This window comes from Protopterus annectens, chromosome 14.part0 (assembly GCF_019279795.1).
Source record: "Protopterus annectens isolate FY-2018-M chromosome 14.part0, PAN1.0, whole genome shotgun sequence".
NCBI lineage: Eukaryota > Metazoa > Chordata > Ceratodontiformes > Protopteridae > Protopterus > Protopterus annectens.
The window spans coordinates 444,850,133-444,877,025 of NC_056748.1; the positions used below are offsets into that span (position 1 = coordinate 444,850,133).

Below are 26,893 nucleotides of genomic sequence, written 5' to 3' on the forward strand. Positions count from 1 at the left end.
AAAACTGGCATTTTAACAGGAGTGTGTACACTTTTTATATTTACTGTATGTACCATTTATACATCTGTAACTATTATTGTGATAATTTCATCATCAGATTACTGTTTTCTGTTTTTGTTTTTCTTTTTTATTTACTTAATTGTTATACCACTGGACATGTGTCCTTTTTCATGGGCAGCCCAGATTACTGTCTGGTTAACTGACTTGCTCAGGCTCATACATTAGGCAAATGTAGGCTGAGGGAATAAAACCCTGGACTACATCAAGCAGTTTCTTAAAATCTCATACCCTTAATTCTGTGTGCTGACTAGCAAACTACTTATTCATAATGCGAATCACAAACTTGTAGTGGGGTACTAGTTTCTGAATCTGCATTTTATTCCCAAATGTTTAGTCTTCTCATCCTTATGATTTTTTTTTGGCAGTCTGTACATCTCTGTGTGATTTTCATGCTCTGTAATGAACTTGTATAAGTCTTACATATAAAGCCTGTGTCACCATTTTAAATTAAATAATGATTTAATTTGTTTTTCTATTTTTAGGGTTTGCCGGATCATGGTATTCACTTTGTTGGATTTATTGTTGCATTCATTATTTCCTTTGCTTTGACATGTGGTATTATCAGTGCTGTTTATCTAATTCAAAGACCAAAAACACGAGCAAGGAACTCATCAAATCCAACAGAGGTAGGTGTACTTATTTTATATGCTATGAATATGGCGTGTTATTTCACTTTATTTACTGATTGCTTTCTTAGCAAATTCTATTACTGTTAAAGCTAGGTTACCTTCCCATGCTTTGGAACAAGATCCCAATCTACATTAGGCAGAGCTCCTCGCTAACACTCTTCAAAAGAAACCTTGACGAGTGGATGGGAAACAGAAAGTGTACCTCGGAGATCACTTCAGTGGCTCTGCTGGACAGAGGCATAGGGAACTAATCTAAGGGGGCAGCGAAAGCCAACACATTCTGGCTAGGCTTATAAGTGCCTTCAGGCAGATAGCCTAGTACCAACCTATGAACCTGATGCTCAATAGCCTGATGTTATGGCTTGAAATTTCATCATGAAAGAGAAGGAGTAACTAGTAACTTTTCTAACTTGTTTAGTGGCCATGAGTTGCCATATATACAATTTAATATCCATTCAGAATGTCTGACTGTGACAGTAAGCAATCCACCTGACTTTACTTCAAAAAAGAGAAATGAGTTGTGCTGACCATAATCAAAAAAGAGGAAATTAAATCTTCACTGATGTTGAATGTATTACTTGTTTTCAGCATTAGTCTGTATGGTGTAAGTCACACTGCTTCATGACTCATTACTGGGCTTTCATTCTTTTTGGTTTTAGTAAAGATGTTGGTTGAGTAAACTAATATACAGCACTGAAGCTATGCTTCAAATGTAATGCTGACATAAACAAGGTTTGACTAACATCTTTTATTCACAGAAGGGGGTAACTTAGTAGCTTGCCACAGGTATGTTGTCAGGTTGTTGCAACTTTTTGCCCCTTTGAGTTACAATACACATGTCTGTAATTCAGTATGTGGTTGTTACTAAGCTTTCCTGATGATTTGAACAATCTCAAGAGGGGTTTGAACAAGATAAAGATTTTGTTGACCTTCATTAGTTTTACATTTGTTTCAGGCAGTGCATGTGTTAAACCTAGTAAAACAAAACATAAATATGACTTCTGTATTTTAGGAGATTGAAAATGAAAGAGGCTTTAAAATTGCAGCATTGTGCTTAAAGAGAAAAGCCAGGTACAGCATTTGCCAGTGTAGTTTGTAAAAATGAAGATCTGACTTTGAAGACTCTTTGCAACATGTAACTTGTGAGATTTTTCCTTCCAATAGCCCCACTTCATCATTATTCTAAAATGTGACCACGGTGCTTGGGGGTGCACATTTCTCATGCTGATGCATGTTATGATGTCATCTGCCAGGCTGGTAGGGTACACTCAGGTGCTGCTGTCTCCAGTTCTCGTTTGACATTGGTAAATTTTGGACATTAGTCACGCTGAGCAACATTTGAAGAGTCTTACATTGAATTCCACAAATTTAGAACTCTTCTGTGTATTCCTGTGGTTGTTTATACTGCCTGGGAGAGACTTATGATGCGTAAAAAATGTCACGGGGTAATTAGAAAGTTCTTTATCCCAGTCATTCGTAGGAGACCAGAGAAGATGAAGACCTTTGTTACTGCAGAGCAGATGATGACTTTGGAGAATGGTCAGCACAAGAACCATCAGAAGGGTCCATTGCATAATTCCAGGTCAATGGCACACAGATAGAACTACATAAAGGACTAGGAGGCCAGGTATCTGCAAAAGATCTTGTTATGAATTCTGTTCTTGGGATGGCATCTTGTGCCTCACTTGCTGCCAGTTAACCATGACCTGGTTAGGGAGTGAATTTAATATCCTTCCATAGCTAAAGAGAGGAGAAGTACAGTGGCAATGTCTGTAGCCACCTTGGTATTGCATCCCATAATGTCAATGCTGGCACTCTCATATTTGAGCAAGTGGAGCTTGATTGCACCTAGCCAGACCACTTGGAGTGCGCCTTTCATTGTCCTTGTAACAACTTGGAGAGAATGCTACTTTCATGTTCTGTGTCAAGGGAGGCTTACTTGCAAGAGTAGAGTTCCATATGTCATCTCACACCAGATGGATGTATGGCAACGATTACATACTGAACATGCTGACACTGCTTAGCATTGGGTGGCATCTGTCCCATGGGGCCAAGGCTCCACCTCTAGTGTGTAATACCTTGTATGCTGGGAACTTGTCTCCTGACAGTGAGCATCCTTCTGTCATTGACTCATCTAGTTAGTTCAGTCTACCTGTTTTAGAGTTGGACTGTCTCCATCTTGTTTATTGTACCAATGGAAAGGGAAATCTGGAGATGTCAAAGTCCTTTTTTTTCTGAGATAAGCAAGGATGAAGATGGTGATGAATTTCCTCAATATTTTTCATTTCCTTTGTGAAGACAGGTTTATAAGTTATCCTATGAACTGACCTGCTGTGTCCCTTGCCTTCATCCCAGAAATAGCTTATCAAGTATTTGTGGAAGAAGGATGAGGAACCCTGGGCAATTCCCTCCATGGAAGCTGTCTTGAAGGATGCCATTGTTGTGTCATGGAAGCATGTAGCTTCAACTGCCTGTGCTTCTGAGAAGGTAGATGCCTTATATAAATCCCACACAGGATTGAATGACATCATTATCAAGCAAGCCAGGGTAGATTCCTGTGTTACTGATTTTTTTCTTACTTAGGTCCTAGAGACAACAGTAGTATATCACCCTACTACTGTATAAAAGTCTAAAGTTTTGACTAGATTGAGAAACAGGTTTTTTTCTGTGCCACACTGTGCTTTAAATCCTTTAATTACATACTCACATATTCTGGTTTCAGTTCTTCTCCCTGGATTCTGCTGTAGAAACACTTAACATGGCTCCTTGATTTGGGGAGCATGAAGCCTCATGTAACCTTCTCAGTGGATGTTAATATAACCTGCTGTGATTTTGTGTGCCATAGTGCTGTGACAAGATCATCATGTTCAGGAATGCCCCTTTACCATATTGGCTTGGTTCAGGCTCCTCTGTATTAAGGAGGAGCTTAGGCAGCTCATTCTAGATACGCCTCCCCCTTCAGGTTTGATATCTTCTTTAGACTAGTTTGCATTCAAAAAAGAAGACCATAGCTGAATGCGATCTAGAATCTTTATGATGCCTTTCCAAAATGTATTCTTTCCATTGGGCCTTCCCAGTAACCAAAGAAGAAGAAGAAAGCCCCCTCCCACTCCTCCCACAGTGTGTCTTAGAAGCTTAACTTCACAGATGATGCTGCATTTGTCATGTATCTCATAGGATCACTTATGATTCTCCCCAGCTGTGAGAGTCATCAGAGTGTACTGATAGGTTCTATGCTTAATCTAGGAAGTGTTCTTCAGTTAAAATTGTAACTTAACTGCCTACATATGGCCCTTCATAGTTAGCAACTTGTCAGTTGCCATGTTGAGATTCCATGTAAAGGGCACAAACTCCAACCTACTTACAGCAAAAAAAAAAAAAAAAAAATGAAAGGAGGCAAGAAAGTGATGTTTTTTGAGTACATTGTAGCATATACTAGTATATCATATGTATTTAATGGGCTGGGCTTGCAATGAATATATTCCATTCAAGACTGGATGCCCTCCAAATAGTTTTCGAAGGCTGCAAAATCAAAATCAGATGTCTGTGGAAAGGCAAAGGAAAGCAGAATGTCATAAGAATAATGCTTCTTCTTCTTCTTCTTTCGGCTTTTTCCGGTTAGTGGTCGCCACAGCGGATCACCTGTCTGTTCTTGATCGGCAGTGGAGTTTTACGGTGTCGAGTTGCCAGCCCAGCACCTAACCTTCCACGGAAGGCACACACATGCACGCACTCATGCCTAGGGGCAATTAAGAGTATTCAGTCCACCTACAGCATGTCTTTGGGATGTGGGAGGCAACAGGAGCACCCAGAGGAAACCCACATAACCACAGGGTGGACCTGCAGACTCTCCACAGAAGGCACCCCTATGCTATTATTAAGTGCTATTTGATTTTTGCCTATCTTTATAGCTCTCCCAGCTGAGAAAACACTTGAATGCTTTCAGTAAACACTTTCTCCAAGCCATTTCTCTTTATCAAATTGTCTTCTAGTGACATGCAAACCAGACACAAAACAGCTACAGGTCCCTTGTTTACCAGAAAAAAAACACCTTATAATGTTCAGTATTCTTTTTCATTTACAAGCTTTGTAATAAACTTGTTTATGGATAATGCCTAGGGTCATAACTTCATTTCCCTATGCAAGCATGGGAAAAATCACACTGTCTTACCCAGACCCTTCCTCTCCCCATCTTTCTCTTCCTTCTCCCTCTTTCTTTCATTGCAGTGCCTACCATTTTGAAGCTGAGCAAAGAAAAAGAGAGAATGGAGAAAAAGAAAAAAAAGCAAAATCACCTGTTTATATTTGTATCCCTGTTACATTTAAAAAAATGAGAAAAAATTATTTTAAGTCTAAATGGATTTCTATTATCTTTAAAGCCCTCACAGCTGGGAAAACCCCTGCTTGTTTTCAGAGAACATTATGTCCTGGCCAGTTTCTCTTTTCCTTTTCCTCAGCCAGTCCACTTCCACCAGACTGTCTCCAGTTTCTCTTTATCAGATTGTCTCTATGTAGACATAAAGTCCAGCTGTAAAATTGCTACTTAGTATACATGCATTTGCTAGAAAAAAAGCCTCATAATATTCAATATTCTTTTTTCATTTACTTGCTCTCTCTTAAATAAATCTAAGGTCCTTAAGCCAATCATTTTCACATGCAAGAATGAAAAAAACACATTAATTTTAACTTTTTAATGTGGTCATGCCTTTTTAACCAGGCTTCTTTTTGTATGATAGCATTGCCTATATTTCTCAAAACTGTACAAGAATAAAGAGAAAAGAGGAGAGAAAAAGAACACCACCTGTTTATAATCCCCTTTACACTTAGAAAAGCATGCAAAGAAAACCATGCCTCACAAGTACAGTACTATTAAGAAAATAGTTTTCTCCCCTCTGTTCCCATCCCCAAAGCATTTTTCCAAACATGAATGACATTAAGTAGGGCATATACGTTAGAGTCCCCCACAAATCCAGCAGATTTTGAAAAAGTCCAATATTTCCACAGTTTGTTCTGTCATATTTCACAAATATAATTACTGCATTGTAATCCCACATTGTTACTGCTCTTCTAATCACCCAAATCCTGCCTCCATTTCATTTCCAACATACTCTCGATTCTTCTAGTCAACTCTTGTGGTCCCTTCCTTTTCTCCAACATTTTCCATTGAAATACCGGAAAAGGTTTCATAGGTACAGTCTCTCTGTTGTCTTTATTACCAGAGGAACAAGAAGCAGAATCTCCTCCTGTTTTTTGTTGGACAAACTTTTGTATTTCCTCCTTAGTATGTACTTCATCAAAAATGATTTTGTTATTCCAGGGAAGAATATCTTAAAAGAAGCAAGGTACAGCAGTTTGAATTTCACACCTGTGTCTTGACATTCTCTGAATAGTGGAACAAATTGACTTCTCTTTTGCCTGTTGTACAATGAGTAATTATTCTCCACAAACACTCTGCTGTCTCCCACTTTCAATATTTTGCCCTTCTGCCACAGTACTCAACTCTTTCTGCTGGTAGGATTACATCTTTACTTTTAAAGGCCTAGGTTGATTTCTTATAGCTAGGTTTGGAATATACACATGATGTTCCCTTTCAACTAACAATTTCTGCTGTGGAATACCAGTCCAGTTTCTTATTTGTGCTTTCATAAAATTAATGCAGTCGGTTCCTTCCAGCTTCTGTGGTATAGCTGAAAATCTCAGGTTTTCCCTACGTGCTGTATCCTTTAATTCTATTATTTTTGAAACATCTCTTCCTGGGCAGTTTCATATTCAGCCACCATTGTCTTCATTTCAACCTCTGATTTTTCCAGTTTTATCATCTCATCTGAATATCTGTTTAAAACTCCTACTTTTTTCCCAGCCTTTTGTTGTTTGTGTTAATATACTCCATCAATGTGTTGTTTATTTTAACTAGGTCTGTATGCACTTGTCTTATATCTTCCTGTAGATTGTTGGAAGTCATGTCTGAAGATTGCATTGTTTTTTGCTGAACAGCTGAAGAATTTTCACCAGTCGGTGTTTCTTCCTTTCCAGGTCTTTTGTATTTCTTTATTCCTGGCATCCAGGCAGTGCACTTACTAACCAGTTACTGAAATTTACCCATAAACACAAGTCTACTGGCCTTCTCTGCTGAGTTTCTGTTTTCACACTGGGTGTGCTAAAAATAAGCTATTACTCAGTGTGCAGCCATCCTGGAAGTCCCGCACTCTGTGTTTCTTGATATAGTTCACTACGCTTTTTTTTTTATATATACCTGTGAGTCAATTCACATTCCATTCACCTTTTATGTTACATGTATGCACTAAGGTTTTGCAGGTTGATATTTTATACAGTTGTTTCTTATCATGTCTGTTTGGACCTATATCACATCTGAAAAGACTTTTTGGTTTAATGAAAACCCTGAAAAAATCCCAGAATACCCCTATAACCTATTAACTTAATACAGACACAAAAAATTATATTAATCTTCAAAAAAAATGTAACTTCATAATAGGAGAATTGGTCCAAATTGACACCTACACTGGATGCTTTTAATGACCTGTAATTGAGGGTATCCATGCTAAGAATGGTACATCCTGTGCTTCTACTTACACTAAGTGCTGTCTGCTCTTATCTTTACTCTGGTACCAGATGTGGAACACATCTTGAATGCTTTCAGAAAACATTAACTTTTAACCTTAAAGTATTGCCCTGTTATCAGCTTGTCTCCATTGAAACGTAAGAACCAGATTCCTAGATGAACTCTGCTACAAGCTTCTCATGTTACACTATGAACATTTATTTGATAAATGAAACTTTTCTTTACATTCAGTGTTTTCTTATTTACTTGCTTCCACTTAAAACTTATTGTAAGATCAAACCAAGGGCCTTAATCCAGTCATTCTCCTGTGCAAAAGTAAGAAAAAGCATATCAACTTTGCTTATATCATGATCTGTATACATTTATACCCTACTCCCACCTCAGCAACCCAAGATTACAGGCTAGTATTTTAAACATGCTTTTATCAAGGCTTTCTTATGTTTTGACATTGCATGCCTACATTTCTTAAAACTAAAAAAAGAAGAAAGAAAGAAGAAAAAAGGTGCCTGTTTACTTTAGTAACCTTATAACACACAAAATAAATAAAAATGCTGTACTGTATAACATGCAGTTTATGCCATGAAATGTTTCATTAAAATACTGTTGTGAACAAAAATTGTTTTAATTACAGTTACCTCTTTCCCTCCTTTTCCCTTTCCTTTAATTTTCTTTCAGACATTAATGACATGAAGTAGGGCAAATGCGTTGGTATCCTCTACGAGTTTAACAAATTACAGAAAGTCCTACATTTCCAGTTTTTCTTGTTCAGCTATATTTTACAAATGTGATTGATGCTTGTTAATCCCACATTTATTCATTAATTTCCAAGTTGCTGGTTTTATTCCTCATCTCCATCTCCCAACTCTGACCGCTTCTTCTGAGTTTCTGTTTTCACACTGGGAGAGATTAAATTAAGCTGATATTCAATGTGCAACCATCTTGGAAGTCAATTGAATTATGAGTTTGAGAGAATTATAATATTTACTGTTCTGATGTAAAGATTGTGAATGCACTGTCTACGGTCACTGTACTATTCACAAGATGAGTGCATTTGTTTGACTCATGGTTCGTAACTTTTTTTTTTTTTTTTTTTTTTTTTTACAGAAAATGCTCTGGGATGTAAAGGTGTTTATAGGCTGCTAGAGGTGTGACATTGCATGACTCAGATGTGTTAATAAGTTAAGGACTTATTTGATGGCCCCACTGCTCACTCTTCTTTCAATTCAGCCCAGTTTATCGGGAAAAAGAAATGTCCTTGTAGGGTGAGGAAGGCCCTAGGCTTTTGGCATCCTTACCCCATTACCACCCTATTTGACCTGGCCAGCTTATCCATTATGGCGGGTCCTTCTGGCCCATTACTCATGGTGTTTACTGCCATAATTACTGCTACTCAGAACTATTCTCCTTTGTGAGTGTTCAGTAAGAACTACCTTTTACATCCAGTAAGAACTACCTTTTACATCCACTCTTTTGTCTCTACATATTGTATTCAAAGCTATTGGTGCCAACTGAAAGTTCTATCTCTTTTGCTGTGCTCTGCATAAAATTATTGTTCCCCACTCCACTTAAATGTTGGCAGTGATTTAACTTGCTATTGCTGACTTTGCTTCCCTGGATTTTCTAATGCTTAAGGGTTCACCAGCTGTTTTTCTGTTCATCAGGCTATGATGAGCTTCTAGAGAAGATACTCTGAACTCACCCCTTCAAGCTTTGGGTGTTGGTGGCAGTCCAACCCTCCACTAAGCCAGTACCATCTTGTTTTTTTGTTCCTGTCTGTTGTAACTTTCAGTCTGACTCTAGCATGTTGGTGCCACCTTGACATATGTTTCTTCATATTTTGCTTTGCATTAGACATCTTTTCACCTGTTTTTTGGAAATACCTTTTATTTTATTGTGAGTAGCAGTGTTTTGACCCTGTTTTATTCAGTTGTTGGCAGCGTTTGTGTCCTTCTGATAATGTTTTTTTTTGGCTTTGATATTTAGGGAAATTGTCTAGGTTTTTTGTGGCTGTCAAAGGAAGGTTTTCAGACTTTACCTCAGTCTGCCTGGTACCAGGATTGTCTGTTGCTTGTGGTGCTTTGTAGTGTCATTCATCAAAGACTGCTCATAGGTTGTTACTAGGCTAACAAACTCTAGGACTCTTACAAGCTTGGTCTTACACCCCAAACCATTTGCGTCTCAAGTACCATGGATATCTATATGGGGCAGATGTTAGTAGGGAGGTAACTAAGGGACTTGCATGGGCGAAGGTGTTAGGGGGTTAATTAGAATGATGCTTTTCTTATTGATGGCCTTTGTCCATACATGGACATGGGGGCAGGACTGGGAGTAATTTACATTTTCCCATCCAGATTGTCAAGGTTTTATTTGAATAGGGTCAGGGATGAACTCTGTTTTACATGGATGGGGAACGTATTCCAAGCTTGAGGATCCTTTGGGACATGTATCTGTTTGTCCATCAAGTTCTGTTTATGTCACTAGTGAAGTTCAGATCCCTGGATCAAGTGTTTCTGTGCTCTTTGTTTTGCATGCGTGCAGCAGATCCATCAGGACTGGGTCTAAGGAAGCCCTGTAAAACAAGCAAAGGTCCCCTGTTTGCAGTCTGTAGGAGACTGAATATAGAGACACAAACTTTAGCCAATCATTGTTGGACAGGGTATCCATGCCCTGAATTTTCCTAGTGAAAAACCTTTGTGGGCATTCCAGCAGTTTCAAGAGTCTGATTAGGTATGTGCTAAAAGGGCCATTGTACTCGATCATAGGTCTAATAAGGGCCAAGTAGAGTGGGACTTAAACTTCCTTGGACCTGGATGCCATACTTTTATTTATAAGTTGGGCATCATAGAATGATTTTCTTACTATCTAAGATAACATGCTGGTCAAAGGTCAGATTGCTGTCAACATTTGTTCCCAGACCCTTTACTACTAGGTCTATTCCTAGGGGTGTTTTATTAATGGAGTAATTCATTTTGGTTGACTGTTTCCCAAAGGGCATTATAATGCATTTTTTGGCACTGAATTTTATGCCTTTACTTTGGCACCGTTAATTTGTCTGTGTCAAACCGTCCAGGGATGTTGTCTGGACCCATACAGGCAGTGTTCTTGGCTTTAGTGAGTGCTGCCCACACATGGTCCCTTCTTATAGTTGGGGGAAGTATGTTGAAAGGGATTTCACCTGGTGGACCTGGAGGGGGGAGGGGATTGAGCTGAATTATTTATCTACTAGATTTGCTATGTTACCCTGATCGGTGAAGGTGGAACTGTTATATCACCACTTCAACACATTGCAGTGTGTTACCTTTAAGGTTTCAGGCACAGCTGAAGAAGGTCTTGAGATTTTGCTGAGCCTCTGAGGATATCTTAACCTTATTAGATTTAATTAGACCTCTTTGTTTCTTGTTTAGTTGTATTAGAGAACACTTGTCTTTAAGGGAGTTGCTCTTCCTGATTCTGACCATGGATTTTATTGTTTTATTGTATACCCTATTGAGGATTCCAGCAGTGTAATTTGTTTTTGGTTTACTTCTGGTAGGTACTCAGCCTCTGTGCAGCCATTCACATGTTTGTACAGGGACTGTCTGAATAATTCTGTATAGGTAGTTGTGTTCTTGGTGTTAGGGGAGCCTTGAATTGTCACTTAATAGGCCCTAGTTTGCCTTAAAGTAGTTCCTAACTGTTATTGATTTAGCTGGGTTTTCTCCATTTGTTTTTACTTTAAAGGAGACAGCTTTGTGATCCAGCCTGACTAGTCAAGATGTGACACGAGGGGTGTGCACTGCTCTCTCCTGTTGGTGAATACCATATCCAGTATGTTTGATTATCTGATTGGGGAGTGCACTGTCTGTTGCAGAGGGTTTGTGTTAATAAAATTCAGGAAAAGTTGTGCCTATGAGGTTGTGGCAGTGTAATTTTCCCAGACATTAGAGGGATATTTAAAGTCACCCATGAATAGGGTGTTTGGTTGGATGAAGAGTGTCTCTAGTAGGTTTAGGTAAGAGTTGTGAGACTCTTTGGGCATAGATGGTGACATGTAGCTAGCCATGATATGGCGAGGGACCTTATCTGTTATGACTTGCACATGGATAAGCTTCATGGTATCATCCTGTTTAACCAACCTGGAGGTATGTTTTTTGCTAATGTAGATCGAGGCACCTCTAACTTTGGCCCCAGTCTGTGCCCCTGTTGGTCTAAATGCATAGAAGACACTATACCCTGCACTGCCAAAGTACTTTCTATGGATTTAAACCAAGTCTCTGTGACAGCACAGATGTCTACATTCTCCAGAGCGAGGAGAGCTTGAAGGGATGTAGAGTTTTGTGTTTAGGCTCCTAGTATTGAACAGTAACATCTTAAGGCAGTTGGGGAGATGTTTTCACTATGTTAGTCATTGTGTTCTTTTGGCATTGCCTAAAAAAGGCTTTCAGGATGTGAATAAAGTTTTAACCAATATGCAAAACTTTAGTGGGACTGGTGCAGCTCATTCTTAGAAAAACAAAATGGTCTGTTGACCATGTCCTTCCATGCTGACAGATAATGGATCCCTTTGGAGTGACACCAGAAACTAAGCCAGTTATTAAAATCAATCATTTTTTTTATTTTCATACTGTGGCATCACCCTTGGTAAAGGTAGAATGCTGCTCAGTGCAGTACATATACCTGTCTGTGAGACATACTCAGAGATACATAATGTCTGTTTTCATATAGTCCAGTAAGATATGTATTTTTCAGGTAATTTACACCCACACGGACTGTGATATAATTGTATTGCTACCTGGAGTGCAGTGACTTGAATCATTACTGCATTTCTGGAGTGTATACCTCAGGATCTTTAGTGTAGCCTTGTGTAACACTTTTAGTGTGCAATTCTTCACCTTTGATTTGTGAGTTGCTGAGAACTTTTTTAGGGCCACTTGACTTTTCTCTATAGATTTACATGCCTGAAACTCAAACAAGTTGCAGGATTATGTTCTATTCTTTTACCCTGATACCCAAGGATCCTCCCTTGTTGCTGTTAGATCTTCTTGGCACCCCTGGCTTTTCCTGTTTTCTCTTGAAGTGTAAGATGCATTGTTTTTAATGGCAGGTACTTTACTGTATCTGCTTATTTCTGGAGCTTGTACTTTTCACAATTTCAGCTGTTGCCTGTATTGTTTCTTTAGCTGTGCTTTTTATTTATGATTGTATTCTAGCATTTAATTGCTTTGTATTGTCTTTTATTTTCATTTCTTCTGTTAGATTTATTGCTGCTGGAACTAAAAGCTTTAACATTCTAGTTTATTATTTGATATTTTCTTTACTGGTATACTGTTTATCCAAAATTCTTACTGATTGGCCATATTGCTTTCTTTTAGTCTGATTTGTTTACTTACACTCATATAATCCCGCTTTATGGTTTTAGTTAATTATATGTTGTTTTTTATAATCTGTAATATGTATTTACATTTTCTTAACTCTGCTGGGCAGGATCCATTTTCAGAAGTAACTGTGGAGAAAATACAAAACACTGTAAAATGTAACAATGGTATTAGTAGACAAAAAATATTATTACAAATAAAAATTAAACAGTCATAGTATGAACAAGAACCATACCCATGTCGTAAGATATGTAGAACTGTCATTGCAACAATTATTACAAAAGAAATAGTTTTTACAATACACTGGATTGAATTCAGAAGGGTAAATGCAAGGTGTAAACCTCTCTGTAATGTTTTTTTTTTATTCATCGACAGCCCTGCCACTGCGTTTAGCACCTTGTGGTGCATCTTTATGGTGGGTTGTTTCTGCAGCCTATGTCAGATGCAAAAAAGGTATTCCAGAGGCATAGCCTATAATAATTAGCCATGTGCTGTTACCCTGGAAATATGCAGATGAGAGATTCAGAGAGTTACCTTTGTTGCCCATGTTAATGGACACAACCAAAAGCTTGCATTCTCCTGATTCTGTTAGAAGCACGTGCTAGGGAGTTTAGTGGACAGTTGGTGTGTGTGTGTGTTTGAGTGTGTGTGTGTGTGTATGTATGTATGTATGTATGTATGTATATGTGTGGCTGCGTATGTGAGTGTGTACAGAGATATGAGTGTTGCAAAGTGTGTGTGTGTGTGCGTATGTGCATGCATGCACATACATGTCAAAAATATCATCACTGATTTCTTTGTGTGGACCGGTCTGCTGAGGAGGTCACAGTAGAGGGTTACTTAGAGGATAGGTAAGGTAGGTGTGTGTGTGTGTGTCTGTGTGTATGTGTGCATCCATATGTTTAGGAGAGTGAAGGGAGGGGCACCTGTGCCAATGTATGTACGTGTTTATACAAAACAAGAAAACTTGGGTGGAAGCAAATCGTACTTTAAATTTACTTAGGAATGTAGTAAGTGTATATATATATATATATATATATATATATATATATATATATGTGTGTGTGTGTGTGTGTGTGTGTGTGTGTATATGTATATATATATATATATATATATAATTTAAAAAAAAATCTCCAAATGGTAGAATGAGGGTTCTCTGTGTCTTCCAGCAGAAAGTTGCATCATATTTCTTAATTACTTGGTTTAAGAATTCTGGGCAAAACCAAACTTAATGGAGAGACAAAAGTCAAAATCAGTGAATTTAGAAATATTAATGTAATGCACTTCAAATTTAATAGGCCCACAGATACTGTGTCAATGTGCATTGTCTGAGCAATAAGAGGCAAGAAGCTGTAACATCTGGCATTATTGACCAGCTGTGGTCATCAGTGATGAAAAAGTCAAACTGGGAGGTGGGACAATAAAGACAAAAGAGGGGATTGATCTAGCATTTGCATAGGGGATCTACCTTGCTGTATAACTCTGTGCTGGCATGCAAGTTGAGACATACTGGGTATACTGTTTAGCTTATTGTATGGTAATTGCTATTCCTCTTTAAATCGCTTGTCTGTGTTTCTGCAGGTATTTATTTGGAGCATGGGTGAGGTCTGTATACATCCTGGTGACCTGCCCACCTTTTGTTGGCAACTGGGTGAATAACTAAAGGTGACATCATACAACATTAGTTTTGGCAAATAAACGACATTTCAGATCAGCAGGCACGTGTAGTTGTACCTTGAAGTGGTTGGATTTTGCAAATCAGTAAATGAAGACCAATCTCTTGTTTGGAATGGTATCTGAAGAAGTAATGCTACTACTACTACTGCTGCTGCTACTACTACTACTACTAATAATAATAATCATAATGATAATAATAATCATCCTGTTTTATCAAGCTTTAGCAAACCAAGGATACAGTTTATACATGTTCTTCATGTTTCACTGTTGCAGTCATCACCTGTGGGTTATCCCTGCTGTGGTAGCCCTTGGCTGGCCCGAATATTAGAGTCAATGTTTTTCCCTCTCCCCCACTGCCCTCTTTTCTCTCACAAAAAAACTAGGAGGAAGGCTCTCCCTCTGCAAAGAAAATTGGCTTTCTGTAAGAAAGGACCAATGGGTCTTAAAGATAATTTTTCAGGGATACCAATTCTCCTTCAACGAACCCCCCCATTCCAAGAGGGTACCCAGACTTACCTTCAAATCAGTGGGCAGAGGCATTGAAACAAGTCCAAATTCTCATATCCCAAGGGGCAGTAGAACCTGTCCCCTCAGATCAAACAGGCAAAGGCTTTTTTCCAGATTCTTCCTTGTTCCCAGAAAAGAGGGCACTTGGTGCCCCATCCTGGATCTGTCCATTCTGAACACCTTCCTGGTGGTCCCCAAATTCACACTGCTAACTTTGCAACATCTGCTGCCTATGCTGACAAAAAATGCCTGGTTAGTTACCCTAAATCTAAAAGATGCCTGCCTCCACATCCCCATAAGGGAATCCTGCAGGAAATTCCTTTGCTTCAGAGCAGACTCACAACACTTTCAGTTCTCTGATCCCCTGTATAAGGGCAGAGTTTCTCTGGTGGGCAGGGGCCTGTGCCCAGAACAGGTGTCTTTCCTTCACTCTCCATCCAACCGGGCAGACCATTACCACTCACACCTCAGACATAGCTTGGGGAGCTCACCTAGAAGGCAGGTGCACCCAAGGTCTTTGAGATGCCCAGCACCTTCTGTTACACATCACCAGAAGGAAATAATGGCAGCACAAAAGGCTCTGACAGCCTTCAAACCCATCTCAAGCCAGGGGTTCTCCTTATCAAACAGATAACACCACAGTAATGTGGTACATCAACAGACATGGAGGGACCCAGTACTACCCTCTAAGCAGGCTAGCCAGAGGCTGTCAGCCTCTTCCATGGGACTACACCTGATAGCCCAATACCTACCAAGGACCAACAACACCCTGGCAGACCACTTAGGCAGAAAATTACTGGACCCACATGAATGACAGCTCCAGAGAAAAATCTTTTTACAATTCACTCGGGAGTGGGGGACTCTGGAGGTGGATTTCTTTGCTTCACATCTCAACCATCAGCTGAAAATATTCTGTACCGGGGAGTATTACCACCTAGCGTGGAAGGTGGATGCCTTGACCTTCCCCTGGAACACCCTCTTTGTGTAAGCATTCCCTCCTCTGCCTCTTATTCCCAAGGTACTGATCAAAATACTACTTGTCAGCTTTGCCCCAGGAGAAGAGGGGAAGCCCATTTCCAAATGGACATCACACTGTATCCATTTCTGCTACACAATGCATGGGAACCCCCCCCCCCCAAGTCTATTAAAACCCATTCCACTAGAGCAGCCTCCACTTCCACAGCATTCCTCAGAGGAGATCCCACCAGGGACATCCTGGAAGCTGACACCTGGACTTCTGTCCATACCTTTGCCAAGCATTGCCACCTACCTCTGTTTTCTAAGGCTAGGGTAGCGTTTGCCTCTGTAGTTCTGCAGGGCTTGCTGACCCATTCCTAGGTCTCTTACTAATCCTACCACCCCTTTCCTCAGCTTTGGGAATCCTCCCACAGGTGATGACTGCAATAGTGAAACACGAAGAACATAGTACAGTTGTGTATACTTACCATAAATGTAGATGCTTGAGTGTATTCACTGTTGCATTCCTGGATGTTCTTCGTGTCTCACTGTTGCAGTCATCACATTTGGTTTATCTGCTTGCAGTAGCCCTCAGTCAGCTTGATTATCAATGTCTTGCATCTGTTGCTGTCTCATCTTCCATGACATCAGGTAGTCAGGGGTATAAAACATGCAGCCAACGTCATTACATCAGTTTTTCTTGCCGTGCGGTGCCCGAAGCAGAAGCAGATGTTCTTCATGTTTCACTGTTGCAGTCATTTCATTTGGGTAATCTGCTGGCAGGTTGCCCTCAGTCATCTGAATTAACAAAGTCTTGGGTCCTGCGTCGGTTGCTGTCCCTTCTTCCGTGACGTCAGGTCGTCAGGGGTATAAAACATGCAGCCGACGCCATTACATCAGTCTTTCTTGCTGTGCGGTGCCCGAAGTAGAAGCAGTTCGCAAGTGCTGGTCGGCCAACTCTTGAAATTTTCGTTTTCGAGTTTCAGAACCGAAGTCTTCAACTAAAAAGCTAAGTACCCTGTTGGGGAAACTTTTTCTTGCTCCTTACCGATGTCAGTAAAAGTTAATAATTGTATTACTTGTGGGAAGCAAATACCTCATAAGGATTTCCATTTGTACTGTAATCCTTGCCTAGGCCCTGACCATGACGTACCTTGTTGTCGGTTTTGTGTTTTGTTTAATAAGTGCACTATCCATCGTTGGTACATTTTTGCTTCTAAATATTTCGGTTCTCGGTTTAATTATCCAGAAATGACGTTGGTTAGCAATCCGACTACCGGAATACCGAAAAAACGCAAAGAAGAAGACAGAGACAGGCTGTTGAGGTCCATAACTGCCAACGACGCTTCTCCTAAGCCAGTCGCCAGTTCGCCAGTACTCAGTGAAGCACTTTTGCAGCCCCTGATACCCGCTACTTCTGATTCGCAGGCCTCTACTGAGACCCATTCGGAGTCTGGTATGCTGCAAGATGCTTCACCTATGGAACCCACGGATATCTCTACCTTGGATGGGCCTGGAGCCGCTGTGCAGGCACTGGCTTCTGAGGGTGTATTCAGGCCTACAGATTTTTATATTAAACCGACACCTCCTTCAATATTAAGGCCAAAACATCGCTGTATGTGTAAAAAAATGACGCCCCAGACCACATGTTCAGGCCCCAATGCCTAAAAAGAAATGATCAAAATGGCTGAAGATTTAATTACTCTAATCAGGGGTAGTCAACCCCCCCTTTCTAAGAGGCCTAGGCGTGAACTTGCCTATGAATCTTCTGAACAGGATTCTGTTTCTTCTGACTCTTGTAATGAACAGGATTTTTCCATTCCTTCTTATGAGGACTCTGATGCAGAGGATTCCATTCATTCTGCTTCTCCTAATGAAGATTCTTCTTTTGGGGAAACTTTACATACCTTACAGGAGCATTTCCACTGGGAAAGTCAAGATTTCTCTGAATCCAAAAAGTGGCTTAGGGATTTTCTTCTTCTTCCACAGCATAGGCCTTTGGCTATACCTCCTGTACTAGACATTGTTGATGTTGTGTTTTCAGAATCCAGTATGGCCCCTGATTCTCTGCGTCCGGCCCCTTGTAAGCCAGACAGATACTACAGGGTTCCTGACTCCCACAAATTCCTTTTCAAAAATCCTGTTGCGGACCCTGAAACCATTTCTCAGGGGCCCAAGGGCATTAAGGCTTCTACTGCTAAAAACCCTACCCCTTCTGATAAAGATTCCAGGGTGCTGGATAGATGAGGTAAAAAGGTTTATACCTCTGCAACCTTGGCAATCAGGGCTTTAAACTGTCAATTCCATATGCTAAAATATCAGCAGCATATCATGGGACTGCTTAAACAGAAAATTATGTTGATTTCTGACTGTGTGGAAAATAAAGATTTACAGGATTTATTGAATTCAGCTGAACAAGTTGGACAACATACTTTGCAATGTGGTTTTGAATCCTTGGAGGCCTCTTGCAGGGCTGCTGTTACTGGGTCTTTGCCTAGAAGGCATGCTTGGCTTAAGGAGCAATCTCTGCCTGATCATGTTAAAGCAACATTGTTGGATGCTCTTTTGCAGCAGGACCGTCTGTTTGGCAATAAGGCTGAAGAAGTTCTAAAAAAGATGGAAGATAAAGCTAAATCTATGCAAACTGTTAAAGAATTCTTACAGGTACAACCACCAAGATTTAGTAGGCACTGGCCTACTAAGAACTGGTCCTTTCCATTTCCATCTAGAGCCTCTCAGGCCAAACCCAGACATTCCAAAACCACCAGGTTTCAGTCCCAAGGGACTTTCAGAACTAAGCAATGGGGTGCCTCCTCTTCCAAATCTGGAAACAGCAAGACACCTCCCTATGGTAAACAGTCTCAATGACTTTCCTTTAGAATTACCAAGCACTTACTTACCTTTTAGCTGCCCCTTTTGGGGGGGGGGGACTGGCACTTCATGCAAAAAACTGGCAACTTATAACCCAGGACAAATGGCTTTTAAATATAGTGTCCCAGGGATACAGATTTCATTTCCACACGTTGCCAACTCCAAGCGGATGGCCAGACTTGCCCCCAAATCAGTGGGCAGAGGCTCAGAAACAAGTACTTTCCCTCTTAAACATGGGGGCTATTCAGCTAGTACCAGAAGAGGAAAAGGGTCAAGGTTTTTATTCCAGACTTTTCCTGGTACCCAGAAAAGACAAATCATGGCGTCCAATTCTGGACCTGTCTATTCTAAACACCTTTCTGGACATTCCAAAATTCAAGATGCTGACTCTTCACCATTTACTTCCTATGCTAGGCAAAGATGCCTGGTTGGCAACCCTAGATCTAAAAGAGGCTTACCTGCATATCCCAATCAGGGAATCTTGCAGAAGATACCTCTGCTTCAAAGCAGGCTACTTGCATTATCAGTTCTCTGCACTACACTTTGGCTTATCTACTGCGCCCAGGGTCTTTACAAAGTGCCTGGCTCCAGTAATTGCATTTTGTAGGCAAAGAAATATTCAAATATATCCATACATGGACGATTGTCTAATTCAGACAGAAAACAAGGCCATTCTTCTGAAGCATCTGGCATTTAAGCTTGAAAACACATGCCCAGATGGCTTACCTTATGCCAGAAAAACAAATTCAGTTGGTGACTTACTTCAAACAGGTGGCCACAAAAACCCTGCTATCTGCAAGACAAATGCTGCAAGCCTTGGGGTTCATGGCCTCCTGCATTCTTCTAATTCCATATGCAAGACTGCATATGAGGAAACTTCAGTGGTACCTAAAAAGTTTATGGAGTCAGCATTGTCACAGCCTGAAAACAATGATTCCAATCATACCTTGCCTGCAACTAGAGTTCCTGTGGTGGACAGAGTTCTGCCACCAGAACAAGCGACTGCCATTCACACCACCCCCTGCCACCCAAACTCTAACTACAGATGCATCAGACTGTGCATGGGGGGCTCATCTGGCAGGGAAGTGCATTCAGGGCAAATGGAGCCCGAATCAAATGCACCTGCATATCAATCAAAAAGAAATACTAGCTGTACAGAATGCACTGACAGCCTTCAAGGACCACCTTCATCCAGGGCAACTAATGGTAAAGACGGACAACACCAGAGTTATGTGGTACGTAAACAAGCAGGGGGGTACACATTCCTACCCCCTCTGCAGACAAGCCATGGTACTGTGGAACACAGCCTTGAGCTATCAAGTAGAACTACAAGCTCAATTCCTGCCAGGAAAGCTGAATATTTTGGCAGATGAACTAAGCAGAAATCTCATGGACCCACACGAATGGAAACTGGAACCATGGATTTTCAACATGTTGATACGCAAATGAGGGAGCCCAGACATAGATCTCTTTGCCTCACCCCAGAACTACCAGTTGGACAAATTTTGCACAAGAACTCCTCAAAAAAGGCCTAGAAAGTGGATGCTCTGTCCTTCAGCTGGGAAAACCTTTCAGTCTATGCCTTTCCCCCTCTGCCTTTGCTCTCCAAAGTTCTGCTAAAAGTCAAACAGGACAAACCAAAAATGATTTTGCTTGCTCCATACTGGCCTCGCCAACACTGGTACCCACTCCTAGGCAGTTTGTGTCAACTTTCTCCATGGCACCTGCCTCAGACACCTTCCTTACTGTCTCAGCAGAACAACCAAATTTTGCACCCTCAGCTCCAAACATTGAATCTTGCAGCTTGGCTAATCACTTAAATTCCCTCAGCAAACCTGTGATGGATGTCATTTTGGAGGCGAGAAAACCTAGTACTAGAAAATCTTATGCTGACAAATGGAAAAGATTCTGTGCCTGGAATCAAGCTCAAGGGATGAGCACAACAGCGCCCAATTTACATCAGATTTTGCAATACTTAACTGAGATGCTTCACAAGGGCCTATCTTTCTCTTCCATAAAAATCCATGGCTCAGCCATTTCAGCTCATTACAACACAGAACCCCCCTTTCCCTTCTCTCATCCTCTGCTAAAGCAGTATCTCAGAGGGGCCAAAAACTTAAGGCCATCCAGGAGAGCTTCAACCCCTGCCTGGGACCTTAACTTTGTATTGGAGAAACTCGCTCTACCTCCTTTCGAGCCAGCTGCTATGCAGACTTAAAATTTCTCTCCTGGAAAACAGCCTTCCTTTTAGCAATCACTTCAGCTAGAAGGATTTCTGAATAACAGGCCCGTATGGCAGTGGAGCCTTTCATCATCTTTCATGCGCACAGGGTGTCACTCAGGACCAGCCCATCCTTCATGCCCAAGGTGGTATCCAGTGTGGCTCTTAATCAGTCCATTCATTTGCCAACTTTCTTCCCCAATCCACAGAACAAAGGGGAGCAGATTCTGCATTCATTGGATGTACACAGACAACTTAGATTTTACTTGGACAGGACTAAATCTCGAAGAAAATCTGAACAACTGCTGGTAGCATTTGCTGCAGGGGCAGAGGGAAAGGCTATTTCAAAGCAAGCCATTGCATTTATTTCTGTTAGAAGCACCATGGAAAACCTATCCCCCAGGGGATCAGATCACATTTCACCAGGGCTGCATCTACTTCTACAGCCTTTCTTAGAGGTGGTCCTACCAGGGATATTCTAGAAGCTGCTACCTGGAGTTCAGTTCATACTTTCACCAAGCACCATCATTTACCAATTTTCTCTAAATCCAGAGCTGGCTTTGCCACTGCTGTTTTGCAGGGCCTTATAGCTGGTCCTAATACTGTATAATTCCATCCTCCCAACCTTAGCTTTGGGAATCTACCCAAATGTAATGACAGCAACAGTGAAACAAGAAGAACATAGTACAGTTGTGTACACTTACCATAAATGTAGATGTTCGAGTGTATTCACTGTTGCAGTCCTGGTTACCCTCCCTCCAGCCCCTGTTTTTTCTCTGACTATGCCTCTCCTTTATTTTACTACACTTAACAGCCTTCTTTGTGTATTTGCTTTTGTTTGGACGTATATATTTTTGTGTTTTATATTATTTATATATATTTTGCTCCCCATTTGGGGGGCACCTGACATCTGGGGCAAGAAAAACTGATGTAATGGCATCAGCTGCATGTTTTATACCCCTGACGACCTGACGTCATGGAAGAAGGGACAGCAACTGACGCAGGACCCAAGACTTTGTTAATCAGGCCGACTGAGGGCAACCTGCCAGCAGATTACCCAAATGTAATGACTGCAACAGTGAATACACTCGAACATCTACATTTATGGTAAGTGTACACAACTGTACTTTCACAAGTGGTGGTCGGCCGACTCCTAGAATTTTCATTTTCGAGTTTCAGAACCAAAGTCTTCAACTAAAGCTAAGTACCCCGTTAGGGAAACTTTTTGTTGCTCTAAACCGATGTCAGTAAAAGTCAGTAATTGTATTTCTTGTGGAAAGCAAATACCTCACAAAGATTTTCATTCGTACTGTATTCCTTGCCTAGGCCCTGACCACGACATACCTCAATGTCAGTTTTGTGCCTTATTTAAGCAACGGACTATTTGTTGTCAGTATATTTATGCTTCTAAATATTTTGGTACTCAGTTCAATTATCCAGATATCAGAACCACAAGAACAAGCCGTGAACGACTCCAGGCAGTCAAAAAAAGGTTTATTTAAGCGCTTTTCGTCAGTTTAATAAGCTGACTTCTTCAGAACATAAAACAAAGACCACTGACAGTTTGATCCTTATAAAGGCGTAACCCTCATTAAGGTATTCAAGCAGTAATTCAATTAGTCTAATTAACATCTGCAACAAATGCAAGGTCCAGCCACAAATCTTAAATAGCTATTTTTTCAAAATCTGGCGTTTTGGCGCGACTAGGCCAACTCGTGGTTACCAGTTTGTTTCTTCTATATTTCTTGAAGTCTAATTAACATGAAGTAAATTGAATTTTAAAAAGAGAATGGATGAATTTAAAAAGAAACTGTTTAAAAAGACAGTAACCGATTAATGGTAGCAAACTGAACAACCTTGTAGGTGTGCCTACAACACAAATACATAAAACAATCTGTTGATGTGAAAGTGAATCCTGTGGAATGTGTTGCTTGTTGCAACCTTTAATAAACTACTATACCACAGTAATGTTGACTTTTATACAGCTTTAGAACCTTAGTTTTATTTTGTTTTATTTTACTGTTAAATCAAGGTTCTAAAGCTACCCATGTCGTTGTGTATAAGGTAAAAACCTCAAATACCCCAAAAGTTGTTGTAAGTTTTAAAAAACACGTTAGAAAACATGGTAAAAAATCAGTTTATAAACTAGTTTAGAAAGAAAAATTAATGTCGTATTATTTTTATGTTTTTATATATTTATGTGTAATTATAGAACAATAAGTAAGTATACTACAATATTTGATGATACTGAAAACTGCTACTAAGAGTTAATATTACTTAAATTAATGCTTAATGTTAATTAAAATAATATTCGCACAGCAGATTTTAAAAAACATAACAAAAGGTTAAAAACACACGGTTGTTTGTATGTGATGGTACTACCTGGAAACTTTCCTTGACCCAATAGTCCAGGAAGTAATGGATAAAAGACACAATAAGGTGTATTTACCCCTCCTGAAGACCAACACTAAAAACTTGAGTAACGACAACAGTGTCATCTTGGTCGACAAGAACTTATGTGACCAAGAAGGGAGTAATGTTCCAACTAGTGGCCGATTAAACAACGAGCTAAGCACTGTTAAATTCATTACTACCTTTAATATAAAAAGCACCTTGTGTTCATCTATATTGAAGAAAAACTGGGACTTGTTTAAAATACAACCTGACCTATTTGAAAAACTAGGTGACCACCCTATGATTGTTTACAGGAAAGGGCTAAACATCAAAAACTTGTTAGAAAAACATGATGTACCCATAGTGAGATGCCCTGGAATGTATAAATGTCACAATTGTAATTATTGTAAACACGTCCAGGAGGGTAATTCTTTTATTCTGAACAAACAAAAATTTAGGTTAAGGAATAAATTTGATTGTAACACCAACCATATTACTTATTTAGCTAAGTGTACATCCTGTTTAGCATTTTACGTTGGTAAGACTGAAAGAAGACTACGTGAAAGGATGTATGAACATCTGTATGCCATCAAAAAGGGGAAACTCTAGAACGCACTTGCTAAACATACGGCAGGTCACCCAAATCACAGTTTCAGGTTCATGGCGATTGACCATGTAAAAATCGACCCGAGAGGGGGTCCCAGAAATCTGAAACTGGAAGAATTGGAACTGAAATGGCAGGTAAAACTAAATGCATACAGCTTCCCAGGACTGAATGAGACTTTTTCAATTGGAAGCCTATTAAAATTAACTAGTTTGAAAAGATGAAGATATTGTCACTTGACACACACCCCCTTTATGAAATCTACATTTATGTGTATATATACAGTTTCTGTTTATTATGCATACATGTATTATGTGTTTTTCAGGTCTTTCATGGGTTTAATGTCTGTTATGTTTTCACGTCTGTTATGATTATTTTCGTGAACTAGCTAGTTCCATCAAACGTGATTATGAATTCATTAAAACTAATCGATCACGATTTTCACGACATTAGGTATGTCTAACTTATCATAAATAATTTAAATCATTAATACAATACATAAAAATAAACAATTATTATTAAAAATTATAAAAATTATTAAAAATTATTATAATATAACATTACTCAAAAAATATCACTTGAAATTCATCAAGTATATGTGGTATGTGTGACATTTACACACCTTCATGTATTTAACACACTTTTCATACACTCTTTGTAGCGCTTTTTGTAGTACCATCACATACAAACAACCGTGTGTTTTTAACCTTTTGTTATATTTTTTAAAATCTGCTGTGCGAATATTATTTTAATTAACATTAAGCATTAATTTAAGTAATATTAACTCTTAGTAGCAGTTTTCAGTATCATCAAATATTGTAGTATACTTACTTATTGTTCTACAATTACACATAAATATATAAAAACATAAAAATAATACGACATTAATTTTTCTTTCTAAACTAGTTTCTAAACTGATTTTTTACCATGTTTTCTAACGTGTTTTTTAAAACTTACAACAACTTTTGGGGTATTTGAGGTTTTTACCTTATACCCAACGACATGGGTAGCTTTAGAACCTTGATTTAACAGTAAAATAAAACAAAATAAAACTAAGGTTCTAAAGCTGTATAAAAGTCAACATTACTGTGGTATAGTAGTTTATTAAAGGTTGCAACAAGCAACACATTCCACAGGATTCACTTTCACATCAACAGATTGTTTTATGTATTTGTGTTGTAGGCACACCTACAAGGTTGTTCACTTTGCTACCATTAATCGGTTACTGTCTTTTTAAACAGTTTCTTTTTAAATTCATTCGTTCTCTTTTTAAAATTCAATTTACTTCATGTTAATTAGACTAATTGAATTACTGCTTGAATACCTTAATGAGGGTTACGCCTTTATAAGGATCAAACTGTCAGTGGTCTTTATTTTATGTTCTGAAGAAGTCAGCTTATTAAACTGACGAAAAGCGCTTAAATAAACCTTTTTTTGACTGCCTGGAGTCGTTCACGGCTTGTTCTTGTGGTTCTGAGTTTGGCTTCGTATTTTTTGGATTCTCAATTATCCAGATATGTCTTCGGTAAGCCATTGGGCTACTGACATTCTGAAAAAATGCAAAGATAAAGACAGAGACAGGCCGCCTAGGTCCAAAGCTGCCGACGATGCTTCTCCTAAGCCAGTCGTCAGTTTGCCAGTACTCAGTAAGGCGCTTTTGCAGCCCCTGATACTCGCTACTTCAGATTCGCAGGCCTCTACTGAGACCCATTCGGAGTCTGGTATGCCGTGAGATGCTTCAACTGTGGAACCTGCGGATGTCTCTACCTTGCATGGATCCGGAGCCGCTGTGCAGGCACCGGCTTCTGATTGTGTATTCAGGCCTACTGGCTTGCATATTAAATCAATGCCATCTTCTTCTTCAAGGACTAAAACTCGAACCATGCCTAGAAAACCGATGCCCAGACTGCATGGCCAGGACTCTATGCCTAAAAAACAAATGATAAGAATGGCTGAAGACCTTATTACTTTAATCAGGGGAAGCCAACCTTCCCCCTCTAAGAGACCTAGGACTGAATTTGCTTATGATACTTCTGACCAGGATTCTGAAATTTCTGTTTCCTCTGATGACCAGGATTTACCCTTATTTACCTATGAGGATTCTGATGCAGAGGACTCTATTCCCTCTGCCCCCCCCCCCCCCGAGGATTTCTCTTTTGTTGAAACCCTGCATACTCTTAGGGAGCACTTTTGCTGGGAAAGTTAGGATTACTCTGACTCTAAAAACAGGCTTAGGGATTTCTTACTCCTGCCCCAACACAGGCCTTTAGCTATCCCTCCTGTACTAGACATTGTTGATGATGCCTTTTTGGAATCTAGCTTGGCCCCTGACTCTTTACCTCCTGCTCCCAGAAAACCTGATAGATATTACAGGGTTCCTGACTCTCATGAGTTCCTTTTTAAAAATCATACTGCGGATCCTGAGTCTATTTCACAGGGACCCAAGGGCATTAAGGCTACTACTGCCAAAAATCCTACCCCCTCTGATAGAGACTCCAGGGTGCTGGATAGATGGGGTAAGAAGGTATACACTTCTGCAACTTTGGCCATTAGGGCCTTAAACTGCCAATCTCATATGTTAAGATATCAGCAGCATATTAGTGGATTGCTTAAATAGAAAATTATGTTGATTCCTGACTGTGCTGAAAATAAGAATTTACAGGATTTAATGCATTCTGCTGAACAGGTTGGAAAGCATACTTTGCAATGTGGTTTTGATTTACTAGAGGCATCTTCCAGGGCTGCTGTCATGGGGTCTGTACTTAGAAGACATGCTTGGCTTAAGGAACAATCTTTGCAGATCATGTTAAAGCTAATTTGCTGGATGCTCCCTTAAATCAGGACCACCTGTTTGGCAACAAAGCAGAAGTTCTTAAAAAGATGGAGGAAAAAGCTAAATCTATTCAGACTGTTAAAGATTCCCTACAAGTACAGCCTCCAAGATTTAGTAGGCATTGGCCCTCTAAGAAGTGTTTTTTTCCTGCCTCTTCCAGGCCTTCTCAGTCCAAACCCAGAACCGGCAGAACACCCAGGCTTCAG

General features: G+C 39.9%; 1 protein-coding gene across 1 annotated transcript in view; it reads left to right on the forward strand.

Annotated features, from left to right (window-relative positions):
- Positions 1-26,893, forward strand: part of EVC2 (EvC ciliary complex subunit 2) — a 1,983,677-nt gene that overhangs the window by 823,703 nt on the left and 1,133,081 nt on the right. Inside the window, exon 8 of the mRNA XM_044056208.1 lies at positions 543-686. Within this exon, the coding sequence (XP_043912143.1) occupies positions 543-686 (144 nt within the window). The remainder of the gene's footprint in view (positions 1-542; positions 687-26,893) is intronic.